The sequence below is a fragment of the Dipteris shenzhenensis genome, chromosome 4 (genome assembly GCF_047967505.1).
Source record: "Dipteris shenzhenensis isolate YYH24624 ecotype China chromosome 4, Dip_SZ_1.0, whole genome shotgun sequence".
In the NCBI taxonomy this organism is placed as follows: domain Eukaryota; kingdom Viridiplantae; phylum Streptophyta; class Polypodiopsida; order Gleicheniales; family Dipteridaceae; genus Dipteris; species Dipteris shenzhenensis.
Window position 1 is genome coordinate 3,936,515 of NC_141599.1, and position 21,752 is coordinate 3,958,266.

Here is a 21,752-nt window from a genome sequence, read left to right on the forward strand (position 1 = left end):
TAGCTCATAGAATTGACTCTAGAGCCTGCCCAAGTACTGCAGTGGCAAGAACGTGATCGAAAATTTTTCACGAATTCCGTCCAACTGTAGAAAGGTGTGTCCTCGTCTGCATCATAGTGATCCTTCTGCCACTTGAGCCACCAGGTGACCGCCTCGCCTATGAGGTACGTTGTCCTTCATAGGCATCACTAAAAAACAGCTTTCAAACTGATTGATCCTTGAAGTCAACACTAAGGGTTCCTCCTTACCATCGTAGCATGTGAAGTTCAGCTTCCCCGGAAAGGAAGGCTTGGCTGGAGGTGGAAGTCTCTCCTTTTCTCCCCCCGCTGGTCGGAGTAGAGAAATGAGAAGTTGCCAATCTCGTTCTTCCTTCTCTTCTCGAGCGGTACGTTCTCGGAGCTCCTTGGCCTCCTAAGCCTCGCGTTCCCGAAGTTCCTTGGCTTCCCGAGCCTCTCAATCGCATTCTTGTTTTGCTTCCCAAGCCTCCCAATCGCGTTCTGCTTTTGCCTCCCGAGCTAGCCTTTCGCACTCGCTATCAGCCTACTCACGATCTTCCCGCATCTCTTGAAGATGGGTCATGCGGGTGAAGAGAGCCTCGGACTGTTGTTGCTCCATCTATATCATAGCTTGCAACATGGCTGTCATGGCAGGCATGGGAAGTGCCTGCAGGATTCTATGGTGGGGGTGGGGGTGGGGGTGGGGGTGGTGGTGGAGGCATTGAACCCTCCCCCCCGTGTTGGACTGCTCACTGGTGCTCATGCTGTCCTTACCGGATCTTGTCTGGACCATAAACGATGGGGCTGTCCCTGATTGACCTGAACCTCCCGACTCCTTGAAACGAACTTTCCCCTCATGCCGCAAGGTGTAAAGACCTACGGGTGAAGACGAGAGCCAGCCCGATGCGCGATGGAGTAAGAGAGGGAGCGGCTAATGGAGCATGGTACTACCACTAGTCCAGGGTAGGAACAAAATACAAAATACCAACAAAAAAAAAGGATAACCCTCTATCTCAGGAAAGAATCTGAAGCTCTGATACCAATGTAGCGGAAGATAGACTATCCTCACTCTCTCTCCTGCTCAATACTAACTGCAACTACAAGATGATGCACTCAATACACAAATTGATGATGTGGATGCTGAGTGAAAGAATCAGAGGAAGAGAATGTAGCGGACCTCCGAAGAGGACATAGAACAATGCTTTGGCACTGCTTTCTATTTATGACTGCTTTGTTTGTTCTTTGCATGTTCTTTGGCACTGCTTTGTCAATGCTTTGGCACTCTTTGTGAATGCTTTGGCACTACTTTCTTTTGTGACTGCTTTGCTTGTGCTTTGCATGTGCTTTGGCACTGCTTTGTTAAATCCTTGACAACGCTTTGGCACTGCTTTGTCAATGCTTTGGTACTACAACTATATGAAGGGGCTGAAACCCTCACTGCAAAACTAGAAGACTAGATTACCTAGAGGAGGTGAATCCTCACTAGATACCTGAAGAGGCTAAGGCTACCCTGCTGGTCTGCTGCGGGGAGACCTAGGCTCTGCTTCTCTGAAGGCTTGAAGGCCTGAGGAGTGGATGAAGAATGAGGGCCAAGGGCTACTATTTTTAGGTCAGCCTGGCCAGCTTGATCAAAGCCGAACGTTGACCATGTCGGTTAAAAACGTCAACGCCTCTGTGTTTTTTGACCTGCGATGATGTGGCATTGATTGTTTGTTGACTGTGTGTTGATTGCTAGCTGTGCAAGGCTGCCTGAATGGCTGTACGGATGCCTGCGTGGCACTTGACCTGGCTGTCCACACTGGAACTAGTAGCATGGCCACAGGCTTGTGGATGCCTGTGACAAAAAGTGCCAAGTTTCAGTGAGTGTTTGCTGCTGTTTATGAGGGAGGGGAAGGTGAGTGCTTTAAGTTTATTCTGCTGTGCTAGGATTGCTGTCGAAACAGTCCCTAAACAGAGCCTCATCAGCAACTCCTGATACCCTTCAGGCCTGAAGGAAGGAGAACGAGATGACCCAGTTTCAGGAGGACGATTTCTGAGTTTTGTGCAGAGAAGGACGATTTCCCCTCCTCAGCCTGTCACATCCTCATCATGGCTGTTCGATAACCAATCTCAAGCTTTGGGGAACCAAGAAAGCTTGATGGTTCAGATTATCCCCTCTAGAAGATGAAATTCCGGAGCCACCTTGTGGTGAGGTTCATTTTGGAGATCACAACTGGAGTCAAGGCGATGCCACAGCCCACCACAAATGCGGGCTGGGGTTGTGACACCAGTAGATCCAGTGGCGGTAAGAGAATTGTTGACGCATGATGCGGAGGCCCTAGCCACCATTATTGGCACCTACAAGTTCTATTCTCCCACAAATTCAGGTTGCGGATACTTCCTTTGGTGCATGGACCATCCTCAAGGACATGTAGGAAGTGAACAATGTCGCAAGGATCTTTGATATTGAAACAGAGCTCTACAACATGCATATGGATGAGGGGAATCGATTCAAGAGCACGTCACCAAGATGAAGCTTATGAGAGATCAAACTCTCAACAGTTGGCCAAATGACGGATTCAGCCTGAATGGCTAGGCTCTTGCTTAGCATGCTCCTGAGAAAACTACAAGGGTTTCGGCACGACCATGATTGCAGGGCAGCGGTCGGCACTAGTCACTTTTGAAGTAGTGTCCATTTTCCTGCAAGAAGAAACTATGGAATAGAAATTTGACAGATCTCGTGACAAGGCCGGCCTTGCAAGAGGTTAAGGCAGAAAGGTTAAGCTTGGAAAAGGCAAGCCCAAAGACGACAATGACTCAAAAGGGGTCAGATGACAATGGAGACAAGAAGAAGAGGAACTGGGATCGGAAATGTTTCTATTGTGAGAAGCCAAGCCACATAGCGAAGGCTACCAGAAGAAGGCAAATCAAAAGCGAAAGGAAGGCAACAAGTCCAAGGAGGAGTCAAAGTTAGACTTGGCGAACATGGCGAAAGAGGAGCTCTTTTTGGTCATTGAGCACTGCTTAGCTCACAAAATGAGTGAGAACAATGATGACTAGTATGTGGACAGTGGAGCCTCCAAACACATGCCCAACAACACGAATTGGTTCAAGGAACTACAACTTGCACATCCGGATTCACATGTGACCATTCCGTACAGCAGGAAGCGCTTAGTTGAATGTTCTTTACGCTACAAATCTATTGAAGAACCTTTAGTCGTCAGCCAGATAACAAAGAACAAGATGAAGGCTAAATTCGATGCTGGAAGAATGCTGATTTGTTCAAAGAAATGGGAAAAATGCTGGCAAGAGCAACAGAGGAGCATGGACTATAAAAGATCAAGGCCTTGATGGCTCAAGTAGATATAGGAAATTTAAAGTTTTGGCACGGAAGGTTCGGGCATATGAGCCATGCAACTCTTTCAGAGATGAAAAGGGCAGGACTTTTGCATGGACTTCACATATTGCAGACAATGCGATTTTTGCCAAGTGTGCATGAATGGCAAGCAACACCAGGAGACTTTCCTATAGGAGGTTATGCAGCGAGCCAAAGTTCCACTTGAGTTGCTGCACTCAAATATATGTGGAAATATGTCCATGACATCACTCTCAAGAGCCGGGTACTATATCACCTTCGTTGATAATTTTAGCAGAATGATGTGGATTTATTGGATTGCTAAGGAATCTCAAGCCTTCACCAAGTTCCAAGAGTGGAATGCATGGGTGGTCGAGAGAGTCAGGGAAGAAGATCAAGACCTTTAGAACTGACCAGGGGGGGGAGAATTTGCCTCAAAGGCTTTCGACGCATATTGCAGGAAGCAAGGGATCAAAAGACAACTGAGTACGGCACACACATCCAAACATAATGGGTGGCTGAAAGAAAGAACCAGACAATCACTAAATTGCGCTTGTATATGCTAGAGGGAGGAAGCTTCCCAAATATTTTTCGGGTGAGGCAATTTACATGGCTGTCCACATCCTGAATAGAACAAAAAACAAAGCGGTGGAAGGGAAGACTGCATACGAAACGTATTTTGGTACGAAGCCCCTTCTTTCTCATTTAAGAATTTTCAGTTCTGATGCATGCGTGCATATGAACAAAGCAGACAAGACTAAATTGGAAGCAAGAGGTGTGTCTTCATTGGGTACGATGAATAGTCAAAAATGAAGAAGCTAGTGGTGAGCACAAAGTAACCAATGCAAGTGGCATTGCGGTAGGGGCGGTTCTTCTCCAAGAAGTCGGTGGCCTTTGAAACCAAGAAGCTTTCTCCCTCCCAATTGGCAAACTCATGAACAAGAGTTGTACGTTGTTATTCATGCTTTGAAAGCATGGAGGCATTAGTTGTATGGTTCAGAGTTTACGTGGATTTAGATCACCATAGTCTAAAGTAAAACAGCCTGACTTGAGTGGCGGCCAAGCTAGGTGGGCACGGCACATGCAAGAGCTTAATATGACGGTTCATTCTAGGAGACGGAAGAAGAACAAGATTTCCCATGCATTTGTCATGCATTATGCATAATATGAGTTCCACGGTATTAGAGAGTGCTCTAATGACCAAGATTAGGAAAACTCAAAAAGTGAAAGAGTTTGTCCAGAGCCTTTGGCCTAAGGCTAATGTGATCAAACCCCAGGAAATAGATGACCTAGCATCTAGAAAAGGCTAAACTTATGCAAGATATACCATAGCAGATGGTATGCTAAAACATAATGGCAAGGTAGTTGTACCTAGTCAAAATGATGTCAAGCAAAGAGCCATCTGATAGTGAAACCAGCCTCAACAACGTAGAGGGTGGTAGGATCCACTTAATTACAGCATACACAGTAAATTGACAAATAATTTTGCACCACAAATCAAATCACAAGGGAGCTAGAGCGCTCCTACTCAGATACAAGGACACCGATTGGCCCCAAAAGTTGACGCCCCTTGCGGTGTTTATTTAACATTGTTTATTTAACATTCATTTGAAGCCAAGCCGCTGATTACAAAGGTCTCTGGGAAGCTGCACCACAAGCAAACCAATGCCCGCAAACTCCCCGTCTAGCCCACCCTGTAATTCCCTGCTCAACTCCGAACAATGAAATGGCATCCAATTACTAGACAACCCTCTGTCCTCAGCCAACCAAAGCATGCAACAGAGACCCCAAAAGCATCCACTGTCTATGCCATACCTGCAATTGCACAACCAAGTGCCCAACCAGCCAGACACGGCTGAACAACTTCAAGATAAAGCCCTCAATAGTCAAACTCTGGTGCAATTAATCAACAAAGCACTTCCAAACAGGTTGCCTCAATCTATAGCCTCTCTGGCCACTGCCCAACAGCATAAATCAACCTTTCTTCGAGAGGAAAGGAACCCAAACGCAATAACTAGCCAACAACAAATCAGGGAACAGAAAAAGCAGACAAAAAGCAAGCCTTCTTCTACCCAGTATCCACAAAAGATAGGTCACCAGGGCTGGAAAACCCTAGATCCTATCATAGTCACAAAAAAAGTTTCGTCCGTTTTGTTGTTTCGAGGTTTCGACACGTTTCGTTTCGAATCTTCAGACGAAACGGATAGGTTTCGAAATGATACTTAATATATACAAGGATAGGGGCAGATAAGACATGTTATATTCAAGTTTAGAGTAAACAAAGAGAAATACAAGTGTCAAGTCCTTAGTCAAGACACCCAGTGTCTAGGTAATTCAACACACAAACACATTCAGAATTCAAGTCTCCTTTCTCAAGTTTCAAATTTAGACCAATTAATATTTATGGAGTCAAAACTTAAAAGCATATTGACATTGGACATTGAATTCTAGCATCTAGAGATATGAACATCATTGATTCATTGAAATTTGAATCTAGATATATGAGTCATTACTTTCCAAAATGTCAAGTAAATATAAATTCCCAAAATAGACATATGAAATAATAAGTTCCCAAAGTGATGAGTTGTAAGCTCAAGCTTCAAAGTTCCAAAAATGAGTAGCATGAGTGATAACAAATCATAATTTGGAACTACTCAGTGCTCACTACTCTCTCTACCAAGTTTACTATCACTATCTGCATCTTCATCTGTGGATTCTGTGCCATCGGAACTCTCTTCCTCCTCTACCCTTGCTACCATCTCCTCAAAGGAATCACTACTATGACCACTAGTAGCAAGGGTACGACCATGATCTCGTCAGCGTCTATAACAGCCTGGTGAAGATGAAGTGCCAATGCTTGCAATCAAGGGTGGTGCACTAGTAGATGCTTGTGCAATAACCCTTGATTGCGAACGTGTGACGCGTCCAAAGCGTGCCTCATCCTCTCAAAGGAAATCATATGCTATATCCTCATCGCTGCGCCTTTGGATGAATGATATATCAATATTCTCCCCTCGAGCCAAGCCTCGCTCAAGCTTTCTTAGAACTTCAGGATCAACCTCTTTCACCTTCCAATGTAACACTTCAGCCCCTTCAGCCCCACTGGTACTTTCTTTGTCTTTGAACCGCTCCAAGAGACGAAGGTTGGCATTTACATAGACCAACCTATCAAGCTGTGATGTGCTCAATCTGTAACATGATACATCACATAAAACGTAAATATTTTGAACTAAAACAAGATTGAAAATGCATCTAGATTCTAATTAGTCATGGTTCGTCAAATTGGAGAAGACTCAAGACTCAAGAAATGCATCCAACCATTCATAACTTATAAGTTGGATTACCTATTTCTTTTCTTAGTATGGATGTCCGCACATATGCTCCATATGCGCTCAGCTGATCCACTAGTACAATCCTGTGATAAAACTCGAAGAGCTAATCTTCGCAAAGTGGAAGTAAGTCGCCCATTTATCTCCCATCATGATACAGCAAATTTCCTTTCATACAGCAAATTTCTTGTCTTAGTATGGATGTCCGCACATATGCTCCATATGCGCTCAACTGATCCACTAGTACAATCCTATGATAAAACTCGAAGAGCTAATCTTTGCAAAGTGGAAGTAAGTCGCCCATTTATCTCCCACCATGATACAGCAAATTTCCTTTGCTCTAGACTCATAGCCACATCTTGCCTGAAATGTGCTACGGTCATGAACATAGAGGACAGACTCTCTTTCAATCCTATAAGACGAGTCATGGACATTGCTTTAGTGTTAGATAGGAATTAGGATAATGATTCATAAAGTAGACTTTAAAGGCATGCATGCCAGAGTCAAAAGGGGTTGCAAGTAAAAGCTAATTGATCGTACAATATACTAGAATCAAGAATCAAGATACTTAGAAGTTAGTACTCACATTCCTTGCTCTTCAGAGGGGATAACTGTATCCACATAGGATGTCCATCCATTCATAAGAACAATATCGGACCAATGACTTTCCTGCTTGTACAATGGATGCACCATGTAGGAAACAATATGGATTGGTTTATGAAACCAGTTCCATCTTTTTGTCCATATGGCACGAAGATCATCCACCCTGTAAATTGCAATATATTAAATTTCAATACTATGTATAAATAAACATTCTCTATTCTATGTAGCAGCTCATGAGTCATGATAGAATCACTAAAGAGTTTGCATACCTATGACTTGAGAGAGAAATACAATTGAGCATACTCTCTTTAAGCTTTTGCATGTAGTGATAAAGATGACTCATTGTACTTCCCTCATGGTCAAATAATCTTAAAATTATGTACAAAGGTGCAATGGCAGCCTTTATGGCTGCAGCTTCTTCCCAAAACATATTGTCCAAGATGTATGAAGTGATTGTACATGCCTCCGCTTTGTGGCTTCCTCTCCAAGCTTCCCACTCTTCACTACAAACGAGAGTACGAGAGGCCTAAGCGCATCTTTCGTTTGTGTCATCCTACAAGTTTAGGACAAGTTAAGAATCAAAATTTGAATACATAAGTGTTAAGAATTGAAATGAACTCTCAATTGGCTAGCTAAAAAAGGATGTTGACTTACCTTTAAAGAACAAGAAAGAGATAGCCAAATCTTGTCTTAGATGGCTTCACAAGATCATACTTGCATACTGCTCTGAAAAGAGCTAATACAAGGCTCTTTCTTGTTATGAACTTGATGATTTGGCTTGCTTTATCAAGAGTAGATTGCACCCAATCCAACTTGGCAATGTCCTCCATCATCAAGTCCATCGAGTGAGAAGCACATGGAGTCAAAACAATGCTTTTATAATCTCTCTCAACCAATTCTCCCATCTTGGCACAATTGGAGCCATTGTCAGTAATAATTTGGACCACATTTTGTGGCCCTACCTCCTCAATGGCATTTTTAATGTGTCCATAAATCCATTCCCCAGTGATACTCAAGCCAGGGGTGGAGGCATCAACTACCCGAAGTAATGTAGTGCCAACACAAGATGAGACCAAGATATTTATCATGTGGCGCCGCCACTAGCCACATATGGCAAGTCACAAGAATCAAGATCCATAAGTAAACCATACATTTGTTGTTAATACTAAAATCAGCCACCACAAATCTTACCAAAGACTCAAGAGTCGAGAGTGAAGGGTTGTACTTATAACTTACAGTGTCACTCCATCCATCTGACACGATGCTACAACCATATCGCTCCCAACAAGCTCTCAAACCCAAGCTGCAGCTGCTGCCACAAGTGCACGATGGAACTTTTGGTATGCTGGACATCGAGCTATGTTGAAAGCAAGGTTGCATTGATAGAAGAAATGATGCTCAGCTATTTGAGCCTCTTGCTTCAACTTTGGAGCAAAGCTAGAATCAAGGGTGATTTGGCGTCTTGGCAGCTCTCATCCCCTCTTTCTTGTTGTTGCAGCCTTGAGATGAATATGGGAGGATGTTGGGATCCTCTCATGACCCACAGCAACACTAACAAAGCTTGATGAATGTGGAGAAGCCACAACATGCGAGGGAGCTTCATCTACATTGACATTGGGTAAAGACTCACCAATGTTAGAAGACTCCGGGGTGATATGAACTTGGGAAGAAGCCCCAATATTACTTTGAGAAGACACTTGAACTGAGGTTCTTATTGAAGTAGAGGCCCCTCTTTTCAGCGCTTCACTTTCCTTGGCTTCTTGCACCTTCCCATCAATTATCTCCGAAGGCAAAGGTAGAAGGAGCAATGACCTGACCTCTTCAAACTTTGATGGCAATCCACCATGGGCCAAAAAAATACCTTTTGGAACATGAGTGCAGCCATGTGTTCCTTGTGCTCTCTCCCAAATGTAATGTGCCTTCACCCGGTTTGATGCTCCTCGAATTGTTTCCCCACAATACTTGCAAACCACACATTTTGTGCCAGAAGTACCATATTTGCTAATGAGAACTGAATCTTGCCAAACATCACGCTGAGTGGGAGAGGCAATCACGCGCAAATAACGGGAGTCGCAAATCAAAAGTCCCATAATTTCATGTCCTCACGACAAATAGTGCCATGATAGCCCCACGTGCGGAACATCCAGGTGTTGAGAAAATGTATGATCTCATGAAGTGAGATTTCTTTGACCAAAGATGAAAATGCATATACATGAATCTGTGACATAATGTTTCTCATGTCAAGTAAGGCAAAACGGATGAAGCCCCTTGGCCTTTTACGGCCCTTAGAGATACCATTAGGTAGATGGGAGAGCATTTCCATGGACTTTATTGTTGATCTGCCTATGATACACGGTGGATATGATTTTATTCTTGTGATGGTCGACGGTCTTACCAAGATGGCTCACTTCATTCAAGCTAGGGAGTCTTTTGTGTCCCACAAGTGGCGGATTTGTATATTAGTCAAATATTTTGTTTGCATGAGTTACCCAATTCCATAGTATCAGACAGAGATGCTAAATTTACTAGTCATTTTTGGACTGCAATGTTTGAGGCACTAAGGACTTGGTGGTGTTAGAAACATGGTGTGTGTGTGTGTGTGTGAGAGAGAGAGAGAGAGAGTGTGTGTACTTTCACTATTTTTTTTATTTAAAAAATGTGTGTGTGTGTGTGTGCGCGCGCTTAGAAAAAAGCTAGAGTATTGGAAATTGGAAACCTGGCCTTTGCATGATTTGCCTTTGCAGTCCATCCTTGTGGCATATATTCAATTTAATTTGCCTTTGATCCTATTCACCAAGGCAAATCTTGCTTCTTTTATGTCTACCATTATGGAAATCATCTGGCGTTCCAAACATGGTAGAAAAAGTCTTAAGCTGCTTTCAGTGAATCGACATTGTTCTCCTAAGATGCAGGGTGGATATGATTTTATTCTTGTGGTAGTCGACGGTCTTACCAAGATGGCTCGCTTCATTCGAGCTAGGGAGTCTATTGTGCCCCACAAGTGGCGGATTTGTATATTAGTCAAATATTTTGTTTGCATGAGTTACCCAATTCCATAGTGTCAGACAGAGATGCTAAATTTACCAGTCATTTTTGGACTGCAATGTTTGAGGCACTAAGGACTTGGTGGTGTTAGAAACATGGTGTGTGTGTGTGTGTGAGAGAGAGAGAGAGAAGAAGTGTGTACTTTCACTATTTTTTTTATTAAAAAATGTATGTGTATGTGTGTGTGTGCGCGCGCTTAGAAAAAAGCTAGAGTATTGGAAATTGGCAACCTGGCCTTTGCATGTTCGGCTTCGGATAGTGCAGTCCATCCTTGTGGCATATATTCAATTTAATTTGCCTTTGATCCTGTTCACCAAGGCAGATCTTGCTTCTTTCATGTCTGCCATTATGGAAGTCGTCTGGCGTTCCAAACATGGCAGAAAAAGTCTCAAGCTACTTCCTAGCATTCTTTCTACCACATTGCATTCATCTGTCATCTCTCTCCCACCTTGCATGTAGGTCGAAAAAGAAACAAGTACTCTCACGAGGGCACTCTTCCCCATTGGAGGGCCAATCGGCATTCAAATTCTGCATGCATTGCACACATTTGCATTTTTCGAAAAGTGTGGATCTTCACATTTGGTATCAGAGCGGCGACGATCCACGAGCGGGACGAGAAGAGGGCGACAGTTGCGAACGACGAAAGTCGCAAGAGAGGTTGGCGGAAAAGGATCACGACTGACCGATCTCGACGTTCTGAGACAAGGGATTTTTCTGAAATTTTGGCCTTCAACGGCGAACGGCGAACGGGGTGTTCTCTTTTTGCGGCCCCCCCCCCCCATGTGAATGTACCCTTAAACCGTGAGAAAAAGGGATTCCCGTTCTACCTAACCGGAAGTCGGATCGGAATAAGATTTTAAGGGAGTGATCCACCCATCAAGTAACCCCTATAACGGTATCTAGAGTTCCAATCCGCTCAAAACAAGTAGCCCAAACGGAGCGTACCAGTTTACAGCAGAAATACAAGAAGAAAAGCTTGAAAGAGAAGGGAAAGGAGGTGATTTTAAGTGTCTTCTCAACACAAACGAAGCGGGAGTCGGATAAGTACCACCACCTCTACAACACTTGAAGTTTGCTGTAAAATAAACCTTCTTTTTTGAAATTACAGCAAGACATTTTCTCTCTTGTATTACTAGAAGGAAAGAATGGAAGGGGAAGGGACACATAACAATGAACTTACTCCTTTTCCTCCATTACCCCAAGGAGAGAGAGAAAGAACACCTTCACCCCCTCTTGAAGAGGATGGATTAGGTGAGAGTTATACACATCTTGAGTATGATAACCCACAAATAGATTTACAGCAGTCTCTCCTTCAAGAACCTCCTGATAGGGAGTTCTCCTTTCGTAATGAAAGAAGAAATGAGACCAGCCAAGAACAAGGTGATGAGTTCACGCCTTCAACTCAAAACCCAATACACATGGATTCTAATCCAAGTGCAAGAGGAAGAGAGGAGACTCCTGTTGATAAGCTGGTTTTCCAACTTAGCAATATGGTTGAGCAGTCCATTATGACAAGATTAGGGACTAAGAGGACTTTAAACTTCGGGAATGAAGAGTTGAGTAACCCTTCTAAGAGGTCCAAATTCCAACCGCGAGAGAGAATTGAGTTCCCCAAATATGATGGGGCAAGGGAGGCTGACAAAATCCTCAATTGGATTCGTCATTTTGAGCTATACTTTGCCCATCAAGACAAGACCGAGCAAGAGAAGCTTGCTCTTGCCACATTGCATCTGCAGAAGGATGCTCTAATGTGGTGGTCCTTGTCACAAACAGGAAAAGAGCCTATTCATGAATGGGCTAAATTTGTGGAGCAACTGAAAACCACTTTCATGCCACCGAGGCATGAAGAGAATCTAACCTTTCGTTGGGAGAGGTTTAGGCAGTTCGATAATGAGAGTAATGCAGATTTTACAGCCAGATTTTGAAAACTCTCTCTAGAGATACCCGAAAAGAGTGAGGAAGATGGGAGAAAGAAGTATTTAGCAAGGTACGAGGTTGAAATGTTTAACCCGACCACGCTTAAGGACCTCACTAAGCTGGCTGAAATAGCCGAGAGAAAATTGAATCCTCGTAAACCCTTCAATAAGGAGTATGGGTCATCATCTAAGACCAATAATATACCCACTTTTAGGAAACCAAACTGGTTTAAGAATAATAAAGGGAAGGGTAAAGCTCTTGTAAGGAATGTGAACAGCCAATCACGTCCTGGATGGGTGCCATTTCCTTCTATGACTGACGAAGAGAAGAGGAAGTTGATTAAGGAAGGAAAATGTTTCGGTTGTAAGAAACATAAGCCAGGGCACATATGGCATAAGTGTCCCGTTCTCTTGGCTAAGATTGCCAAGACAAATTCAATAAAAGGGAAAGCCAAGGCATCCAAGCAGGAGGGTGAGGCTTCTACCTTGTCACCCTCGAAATCTACTGTGACTATTGAGCCAATAGTGAATGCTGTCCATTCAGCCAATACCTTTGGGCCTCATGATCTTTTTAAGGTGTATGGATTCGTGAATGGACAGAGAATAGTGATTCTCCTAGATGATGGATGTAATTATGACTTAGTAAGTGATAGATTGGCAAAATTACTCCATCTTAAACCAGAACCTATAAAAAACATGTCGCTTTCAAGAGCTTTTAGGGGACACAATGAAGAAGACACATCCATAGTACAAAATATTCCTTTTCGTATGCAAAAATATAGAGATCGAAGGGATTTTCTAGTAGCCCCTTTACAAGATGTTGACATGATTCTAGGTAAACCATGGCGGTATGATTTTAACCCTGCTATTCATCCTCATACTCATCATTGTTGCTTTGTACATAAGGATGAAAACATAAGGATCGTAGGGGATCGGGACGTGTATACAATTCCATTGATTACTCCTACCCAAGCAAAAAGATTGGTAAAAAGAGGGGTAGATTGTAATCTTGTGTATATACAGGATTCACGAGATCTTCATATCTCAAAAGAAGATCGGAAGAGAAATGAGTTCCTTAGAGCTTATGAGGATCGATTTTCAAGAGATGACTCATTCAAATTGCCTATGGAGAGAGAAGATGATCATGCCATAGACTTAGAGCCAGGAGCTTCTCCTCCATGTAGAGCCCCATATAGGATGAACAGGATAGAAATGGAGGAGGTAGAAAAACAAATTGAAGATCTGCTACAAAAAGGCCTGATTCAACCAAGCAGTTCTCCATTTGGAGCACCTGTATTATTGGTTAAGAAGAAGGATGAATCATATCGTATGTGTATAGATTACCGTGCTTTGAATAAACTTACGATTAAGAACCGGTATCCGATTCCAAGAGTGGATGATTTATTGGATATGCTTAAAGGTCCTAAAGTTTTTAGCAAATTGGATTTGAAATCTGGTTATCATCAACTTCGTATGAAAGCTGGGCATGAACATAAGACTGCTTTTCGCACTCTCACTGGACATTATGAGTTTTTGGTCATGCCTTTTGGCCTAACTAATGCTCCAGCCACTTTTAGTAGGCTGATGAGAAGGGTTTTGCGACCCTACTTGGGAAAATTTGTCATAGCCTTTTTTAATGACATTTTAGTGTTCAGCCAGAATGAGGAAGAGCATAAGGATCACCTTGCTAAGGTGATGGAGCTCCTAAGGAAGGATCGATTGTTCCTAAATACCAAGAAGAGTGAGTTTTTCAAGACAGAAATAGAGTATTTGGGACACATTGTGTCTGCCGAGGGAATTCGGGTTGACCCTAAAAAGGTCAAGGCCATAATTGAATGGCCAATACCCAAAAACATACATGAGCTGAGATCCTTCCTAGGGATGTGTAGTTATTATCGCAGATTCATTAAGAATTTTGCACGTCTTGCTTCCCCACTAACAGATTTGTTGAAGAAGCATTCCTTGTATGAGTGGGGAGAGGTTCACCAAGTAGCTTTTGAGGAGCTTAAGAGAACATTAGTGACTGTACCAGTGTTAACACTTCCGGACATGGACAAAGAGTTCTTTGTTGTATGTACGGATGCAAGTGGTACCTCGATTGGGGCAGTGTTGATGCAAGGAGGGCATCCCATTGCTTATGAGAGTAGAAAACTTCAAGGGGCTGAATTGAAATATATCACGTATGAGAAGGAGTTATTGGCAGTCATTCATGCTCTAAAGTTATGGAAGCATTATTTATATGGTTATGCTTTCAAGATTAAGACTGACCATCAAAGTATCAAGCACTTGTTCTCTCAACCCATTGTCTCTTCAAGACAAATCAATGGGCTGAATATATTCAATCCTTTGGGCAACCAAATATCGAATATCAGCCAGGAAAGGAGAATTTAGTAGCTGATGCTTTGAGTAGACGGCCCCAAGTTGATCACGTTTCTGTGATTAAGGAGAAATCATTAGGAGCAATGGTTGAAGCTTATCCTTTAGATGAGGACTTCGCTGACATTTATGGGAAGATTCAGCGTAATGACGTTGGGGATTTAGAGGCTTATTCCATCGTGGATGGATACTTATTTTTGGGACGTGCCATATGTGTACCCAAAACATTTCGGTATCTAGTCATGAGTGAGTTACATGCGAGTCCATATTCTGGACATACAGGCATTAGAGGGACCATTGACAATATTGAGAGATACTTCCATTGGCCTAAACTTCGCAAAGAAGTTTCGACCTTTGTTCAACAATGTGACGTATGTCAACGCATTAAATCTGACACAAGTAAGACTGCTGGTCTTTTGCAGCCTTTGCCTATTCCTTCGGAAAGGTGGGAACACATTACAATGGATTTTGTGTCTGGTTTCCCCAAGGTTGGTCAGTTTGAGCAGATTTTCACTGTTATAGATAGGCTGAGTAAACAAGCTCATTTTATTCCCTGTAAAAAAGAGTTGTCTGCTCCTGAAACAGCAAGGTTATTCATTAGGGAAATCTTCAGGTTACATGGGTTACCAAAATCCATTGTATCCGATAATGATGGCCGTTTCATTAGCAACTTTTGGACAGCTCTATTAGAGAATCTCGGAACCAAACTGAAATTTACTACAGCCTTCCATCCTCAAGGAGATGGACAAAGTGAGAATGCCAATCAAACCATAATTACTTTACTTCGAGCTTATGTCCATGACCAACCTAGAAGGTGGCCAGAGTTCTTACCCATGTTAGAGTTTGCTTATAATAACACTGTACATACTTCCACCAAGAAAGCCCCATTTGAAATCATCTATGGGCAATGTTTACCCACTCCAATAACACACTTGGGGGAGCGAATTTTTGCTGCTAACCAGTTTGCTGAGGATATGTCACAGGTTATTGAGCAGGTAAAAGAACATATTAAGAAGGCCCAGGTTCAACAATCCAAGGCAGCCAATAAAAAAAGAAAAGAAGTTTATTACAAGGAGGATGATTGGGTTTTATTGAAGATTGATAAAAGAAGAATCAAGTCAGTGAGAGGAAGTACCAAACATGTCAAGCTAGCACCGAAGTTTTATGGTCCATTTCAGATTTCAGCAGCTTTATATCCAGAAGAAGGATCCAGAGCGTATGAGCTGAAGTTACCAGCCCACTGGCGTATGAAGAACATCTTTCATGTGAGCAATTCGAAGAGATACCATGGCGATACTTCTGCGTTTTTGGATACTCAGCATCAAGAAGAACCTGAACTTGAAGATGGGACTGAAGTTCTTACTCCGGAACAAATCGTGTACCATAAAGAGAAGAGTACTCGTGGAAAGAAGAGATATATGTATTTACTGAAGTTTAAAAACCAGCCAGCTTGTGATGCACAATGGATGGAAGAAGAGTTCTTTACAGATTTTCCACAGATACTCGCAGATTACAAAGAGGCGATGCAATGGCAGAAGTAACAAGAGAAAGTGCACATAAGAGGAAGAGACAAGCAATAATCCAGAAGAGGACTTCTGCTCATTCAAGCAGGAGGGAGTGTCATAACAAGAGAAATGATTATTTAGTGTTTTAATAGTCATTAGAACTTTATTATTGTTAGGCGCCAATTTGATGGTGCGGTTATATGTTTGTATTTATGATCGATCAAGCGGTGTAAATAGTACCGCCAAAACTATGTAACATTGGCCAATGATTAGTAATAAAGATGTGCACACACGTGTCTAGGTCCTAGGGGCAATAGGAAAGGGAAAGGGTGCATTAGAGTGCATTGAATGGTAGGTGCATGGGTCATAGGCTAAGGGTAGGTGTAAATGGGAAGATGGAACTTGAGTGATCTCAAGGGACATTAATGAAAGGGTATCACCCTTTCATTGTGAATCTCACGTAGCATTCTTTCTACCACATTGCATTCATTCGTCATCTCTCTCCCACCTTGCATGTAGGTTGAAAAAGAAACAAGTACTCTCACGAGGGTGCTCTTCCCCATTGGAGGGCCAATCGGCATTCAAATTCTGCATGCATTGCACACATTTGCATTTTTCGAAAAGTATGGATCTTCACAGGAGGGTACCTGGCTGATCTGCAGAAGCATAAGGCGGAGCAGAGGACAGCAGCAAGGACCCAAGACGAGAGGCATCTCATGGCGGGGTGCTGCAGCAGCAGTGGCGCACACGTGCAGGGCAGGATTGGGGCCTGTACAAGGGCCTGTGGATGCTGGAACAGCTGCAGCAAAGGGCAGCCTAGCAGCAGCCCAAAAGGGCCTCACTAGGGCCCGTTTATAGGGCTGGTTGGACCAGCCAACCAAGTCGGCCAGGGGGAGGAAGAGAACCGACCAGCAGTCAGCCATTAAAGGCTGCTGGGTCGGTGGGTATTCCCAGCCCTTGGGGGCCTATAAAAAGAGAGGCCTCAGGCCTCATTTTATATCACTTGGAGCAGCAGTTCAGGAAGCAGCAGAAGCAGCAAAACAGCCACCTGTGGGCCTGTATCTAGGAGGATTCAAGGGGGCTGTAGAGCTGCAGACCTAGCTCAGGGTGCTGCCCACCTAGGCTGGTGCAAAGACAGTAAGGTGAAAGGGATCTAGACAGAAAGTCTACTTATGCTCGAGGTGGAGCACGCGGGCTCGAGTCCAGAGATAGCAGGCAGATAGGAGGAGGACCTTGTGGTAAGATCAGAGGACCACACCATTGGTGGGACTCTAGATCTCTCTCTTTTGTATTGTGTCCATAGCTTTGGACAGAAACATATTATTTTGGTGTCTTCTATATCTGGCTGGTTCATTGTCTATTGATGAGTCTGCACATCTATCCTATACACATAAGTTTAAGAAGTTTGTGATTCCACAACCCATACCACACTGTGTGAGCTCCTGGGCTATTCTATCAGTCTTCCGCTGTGCGTACCCTCTGTTGGTCGATTTTTAACAGACGGATGGCTTCCAACAGCATGCGTGGACCCCCCGGTGGGCCCTGTCTGATGTCTGTGCTACAGGGTTCAGCTGCATGCACCCCGTGGCAGCCTCTGCAGCTGCATTCCTGTCTATGTGGCCTCCTGTAGGCTGTGTGGTGTTGTCATGGGCAGGGCATCTACAGCCCATGGCATTCTCAAGCTTGCCACTTGGCAGCCAAGGCATGGACAGGTGCAGCACCCCATACATAGACCAACTGCATCATGGGCTAGCCAAGATTTCCAGAGGTTTGGGCATCAATGTACTTTGCATCTTATATTACCACAACATTAGATGGCACTATTATCTGGCCTGCTCGCTTGGCAAAATGCACGTTGTTCCTGCCCTTTTGTACAGTTTTACATTTTCATCTTTTGTGAAAATCTCCTTTGCTTATAACAATACTGCTCATAGTGCAGCTGGTAAAGCACTTTTCGAGATTGTGGAAGGTGGTAGAAAAGTTCCACCCATTTTGCATACTAAGGATAAGATCTTTGAGGCAGACAGGTATGTGGAAAGTTTGGATGAGGCTTACAAGAAAGTCAAGATAGCTCTTCAGAGGACTCAGGAGAAGCAAAAGAGAGCAGCTGATCGCCATAGGCGAGAGTTGATCTTCAAGCAAGGTGATTGGGTTCTGTTGCGCTTCCATAGTCCACCAAACATCATGTTCACTAGCAATGAAGTTTGTACACATTCCTCGTAATTATTGCAAAACACCCTCATTGACTTGATGCATTGAGATCATGCTGAGGTAATCTCAAGATGCTGTACGAGTTCACATTCCATGCATCTCGCCACGAATGGAGCAAATGGAGCCTATATAATGTTTGAAAATCTGGGTGTGAGACCAGAGGCAGTCTATGTACAAAGCAAGACAGGTGGGTGATAAACATGGTGGCATTTCTAAAGGTGTCTTTTTTTATTGTCACACGTATCACCTTCGTATAAAAATCACAGAAACAAAATCTGTTACAAATTAAATTTAAAGTGAAACTGCAGGTCACACTGGATCTCAACTTGAGCCACTACAAAAAGCACTTGGCAGTCTGGATTTTATGCAATGTGTCTCTGTGTCTCTCTATTTCCCTATAGTGATTCCACCATATATGTTTATTTCTAAAGCTGGCTTTTTATGTAGGCACAAACACCCACCAGACACCTCATGGAGAACTCTTTCCCCCCACCTTATGTATTTGGTGCCACATCTAGCATAGGCATGGGTGGACCCCACTTCATTGACTAGTGGGGAGCGGAGAATATACCAGGGCCCTGTTAGACCAGGCAGTGTGTCTCTCTGTTTACCTCCGTTATCCCTCTGTCAGTATATTTCATTTAAGATTATGACCATGTGTAAACGCCTGAATATCTAAGAAAAAACAGTCTCACCTTCTCCGTCAACATGTATGCTGCCTCCTTCAAGAACCAAACTTTGAGGAAATCTTGGCACTCGCTCTATCCCAAGTATCTGCACAGACATTGTTTTAGAAAAGTGTACATGCAAACTTGAGGCCTTCTCCAAAGACGAAGTGAACTACAGGAGGATCGAACCTTTCTTGCAACGAGACTATCTAGACTCCAGTCTTCATAGCAGCCATCCTCAATTCCTAAAATATGCAAAGAAATATTCATAGCTTGCAAGACCAAATAGTTCCTCACGCTCCTGAAAAAATTAAGCTTTTCTAGTCCCAGGTTTTTAAAGTAATGTAATCGCACCGCCCCATGAATTAAACGTCCAATGTATGCCTGCAACATCCCTTTTGTTCTCATCCGCTGTATGGGATTTCTCTCGCACCACAAACTTCAAATCCAAATAGAATTGATTAAAGGCATATCGCACAATCTTTGGAATTCAAGATAAAGCTTATATCAAGTTCGTTCATAACGATGCTGAAGTCTCCTTCACAGTCCACAACATTGGGAAAATGGGAGACTTACGGTGGGACCTGTATCCCTGAACCATGCATCGTTCATGCTCATCTCTATGACCCTAACCGAAGGAGGAAGCTGACTTCGGGCATTTGTCCACTGCAAATGCAGGGAGGTGTTACGTTCGTCAATGGTTCAAGCTTCCATTAAAATAGTGATGTGAGCGACAATCTGACCTGTGCCGGACTTGCGCAAACAGTGACTGGCTCAAAATGAGATATTGCTGTTGCCACCTCCACGAATATACGCTGGGCATGGACTGCATTGTCCCGCCAGTTATCAGGCCTTTCCTGACCAGTTGTTTACGAATCATTGAATCAGAAAGTGAAAATGCTTGTTGGGCGATTGTAATTCAGAGGGAAGAGGTGCTTACGGGCCAGCCCATCCAACATTGCTGGTGCTGTTCCCATTCTGCGGGCATGCGGTATCCATGATCGCGTGGAGTGCCTTCCAAATCCATGATCGAATGATTTCGAATCGACCGATTTGAATCGGATGAGGAATTTATTTAGTTCTCGGAACCCATAATAATTGCGATCGCCACTAAATCATGCTGGGCGGCATTTTTGCCATTGGACCTGTATTCTCGGGAAAAAAAATTTAATAAGCATGCGTACAAGCGAGTACAAGTACTTGTGGCAAAAATGAGCTCGGGAGAAAAAATTTAATAAGCATGCTGAATATAACGGTCAAAAACAAGCAAGTACAAGTACTCATGAGCACTACCCTTAGAGGAACGAGTTGATTTGGGAAGATAGGGAGAGAGAGAGAGAGAGAGAGAGAGAGAGAGAAACAAGTTGATTTGGGAAGGGGGAGGAAAGAGGGAGCGAGAGAGAGAGAGAGATAGAAGAGAGACAGAGGTCACTCAGAATAGAAAGTGTAGCAGGTGGCCTAAACTAGGGTACGGTAGGCCGCATAAGGTGAAAGAGAGCAATGTGGAAAATATTGATTCTAGATTAACGATGTAGAAATTATTTTTTGAAATATCAGGAGAAAATATTAAACTAGAATTAGAAATTGTTAATGCATAAATCGTAATGTTAGTTGTAGAATAAATGGAAACCGTAAAGTGGAATTTGAAATTCTATATTTATGAAAATTTGATGTAATTTCATGTATACGAGTGTGTAGACAAATTAAAACTATGAATAAAGAAGAAGAAGAATGATACAAATTGGAAATGAAGTCAGACAAATGACATTGTTGCTTAAATCAAATTGTTCCGCTTTAAGATATTTTTTCGTGCTCGTAGGGTGTCCTTTTATATTATTGTAACCCTTTGAGCCCGATGTTGTGTCCATTCGAGCAATGTATTGACGTTCTAAGTTATTCGCTTCCACTATATTCCAAGTTGATGCCAAGACCTCCACGTTGAAGTTTTTTTCAAATGGTTTGTACCTGTGGACATCATCGATCATTTTAGATGGTGGGTTAGTTTTGTGTCTTTTCAAACGTGTTTCAATGTCTGTAGTTTGTCCAATATATTTTTTTCCATTACGTAGACAAGTGATGCAATAGATAAATTTTTTTACCAATGTGGTATTGTTGTTTGACATGGCTGGTTCCTTCTTTGTGTCTCCTAATCGTGAAATTGAATAAAGTATGAGTGAAACTTAAATCTCTTATATGGGAAAAAATATATGATTTGAAAGGATGTTTTATATTGTCGGTAGGGTTTTACCTTAATTAGGCTGCTTCTTGGGTTCTGGAAAGATTGCTGCTAATGGCCCATAATTTTTTCTTGCAAATTCTGGGTTAATTTTGTATGCTATCTTGTCAATGGTTAGTGGCCATTCGCTCCCTTGGTATGTTTATCAAGTATCACTTGTGCTTTTGTGCGCAGCAACAACTCATCCATGGTCTCCTGGCCATTGGATAGCTTTTGTATAATGTATTTTATCAATCCATCTGCGATCTCGTTGCTCCCTCTAGGTTTATCCTTCAGAATCTCCGTTACTTTTGCCATCAACAAATGGTATTTCTCGTATGAATCAAATCCAAAGATATATTCTTGTGGTTGTATGCGTGCCACGTTTGCTCTTCTCATCTGTTTATCGTTAAAGAAAATCTTACTTTCTTTTTGCTGTTTTTTTAAGGCGCATTCTTCATCTTCCTTTTTTTCTAAAGCTTTTCGTTTGAACAGTTGGAAAAGCTGAAAAATGAGAATGAATGTATGAATAAAAATGTAATTTGATGTAAATA

General features: G+C 42.8%; 1 protein-coding gene across 2 annotated transcripts in view; it reads right to left on the reverse strand.

The window, feature by feature from the left end:
- The window catches only part of EMB1873 (porphyromonas-type peptidyl-arginine deiminase family protein), a 57,959-nt gene extending 37,815 nt beyond the window's left edge, over positions 1-20,144 (reverse strand). For both annotated transcript variants that reach the window (XR_015540862.1, XM_087373298.1), the window contains exons 1-6: positions 19,924-20,144; positions 19,727-19,840; positions 19,560-19,649; positions 19,338-19,422; positions 19,173-19,228; positions 19,011-19,089 (exon numbers count right to left, since the gene is read on the reverse strand). Coding sequence is in view for 1 of the 2 variants with exons in the window: in XM_087373298.1 (XP_087229424.1) it covers positions 19,011-19,089; positions 19,173-19,228; positions 19,338-19,422; positions 19,560-19,649; positions 19,727-19,840; positions 19,924-20,010 (511 nt within the window). In the remaining variant the exon portion in view is untranslated. The remainder of the gene's footprint in view (positions 1-19,010; positions 19,090-19,172; positions 19,229-19,337; positions 19,423-19,559; positions 19,650-19,726; positions 19,841-19,923) is intronic.
- Between the last annotated feature and the right edge of the window lie 1,608 nt (positions 20,145-21,752).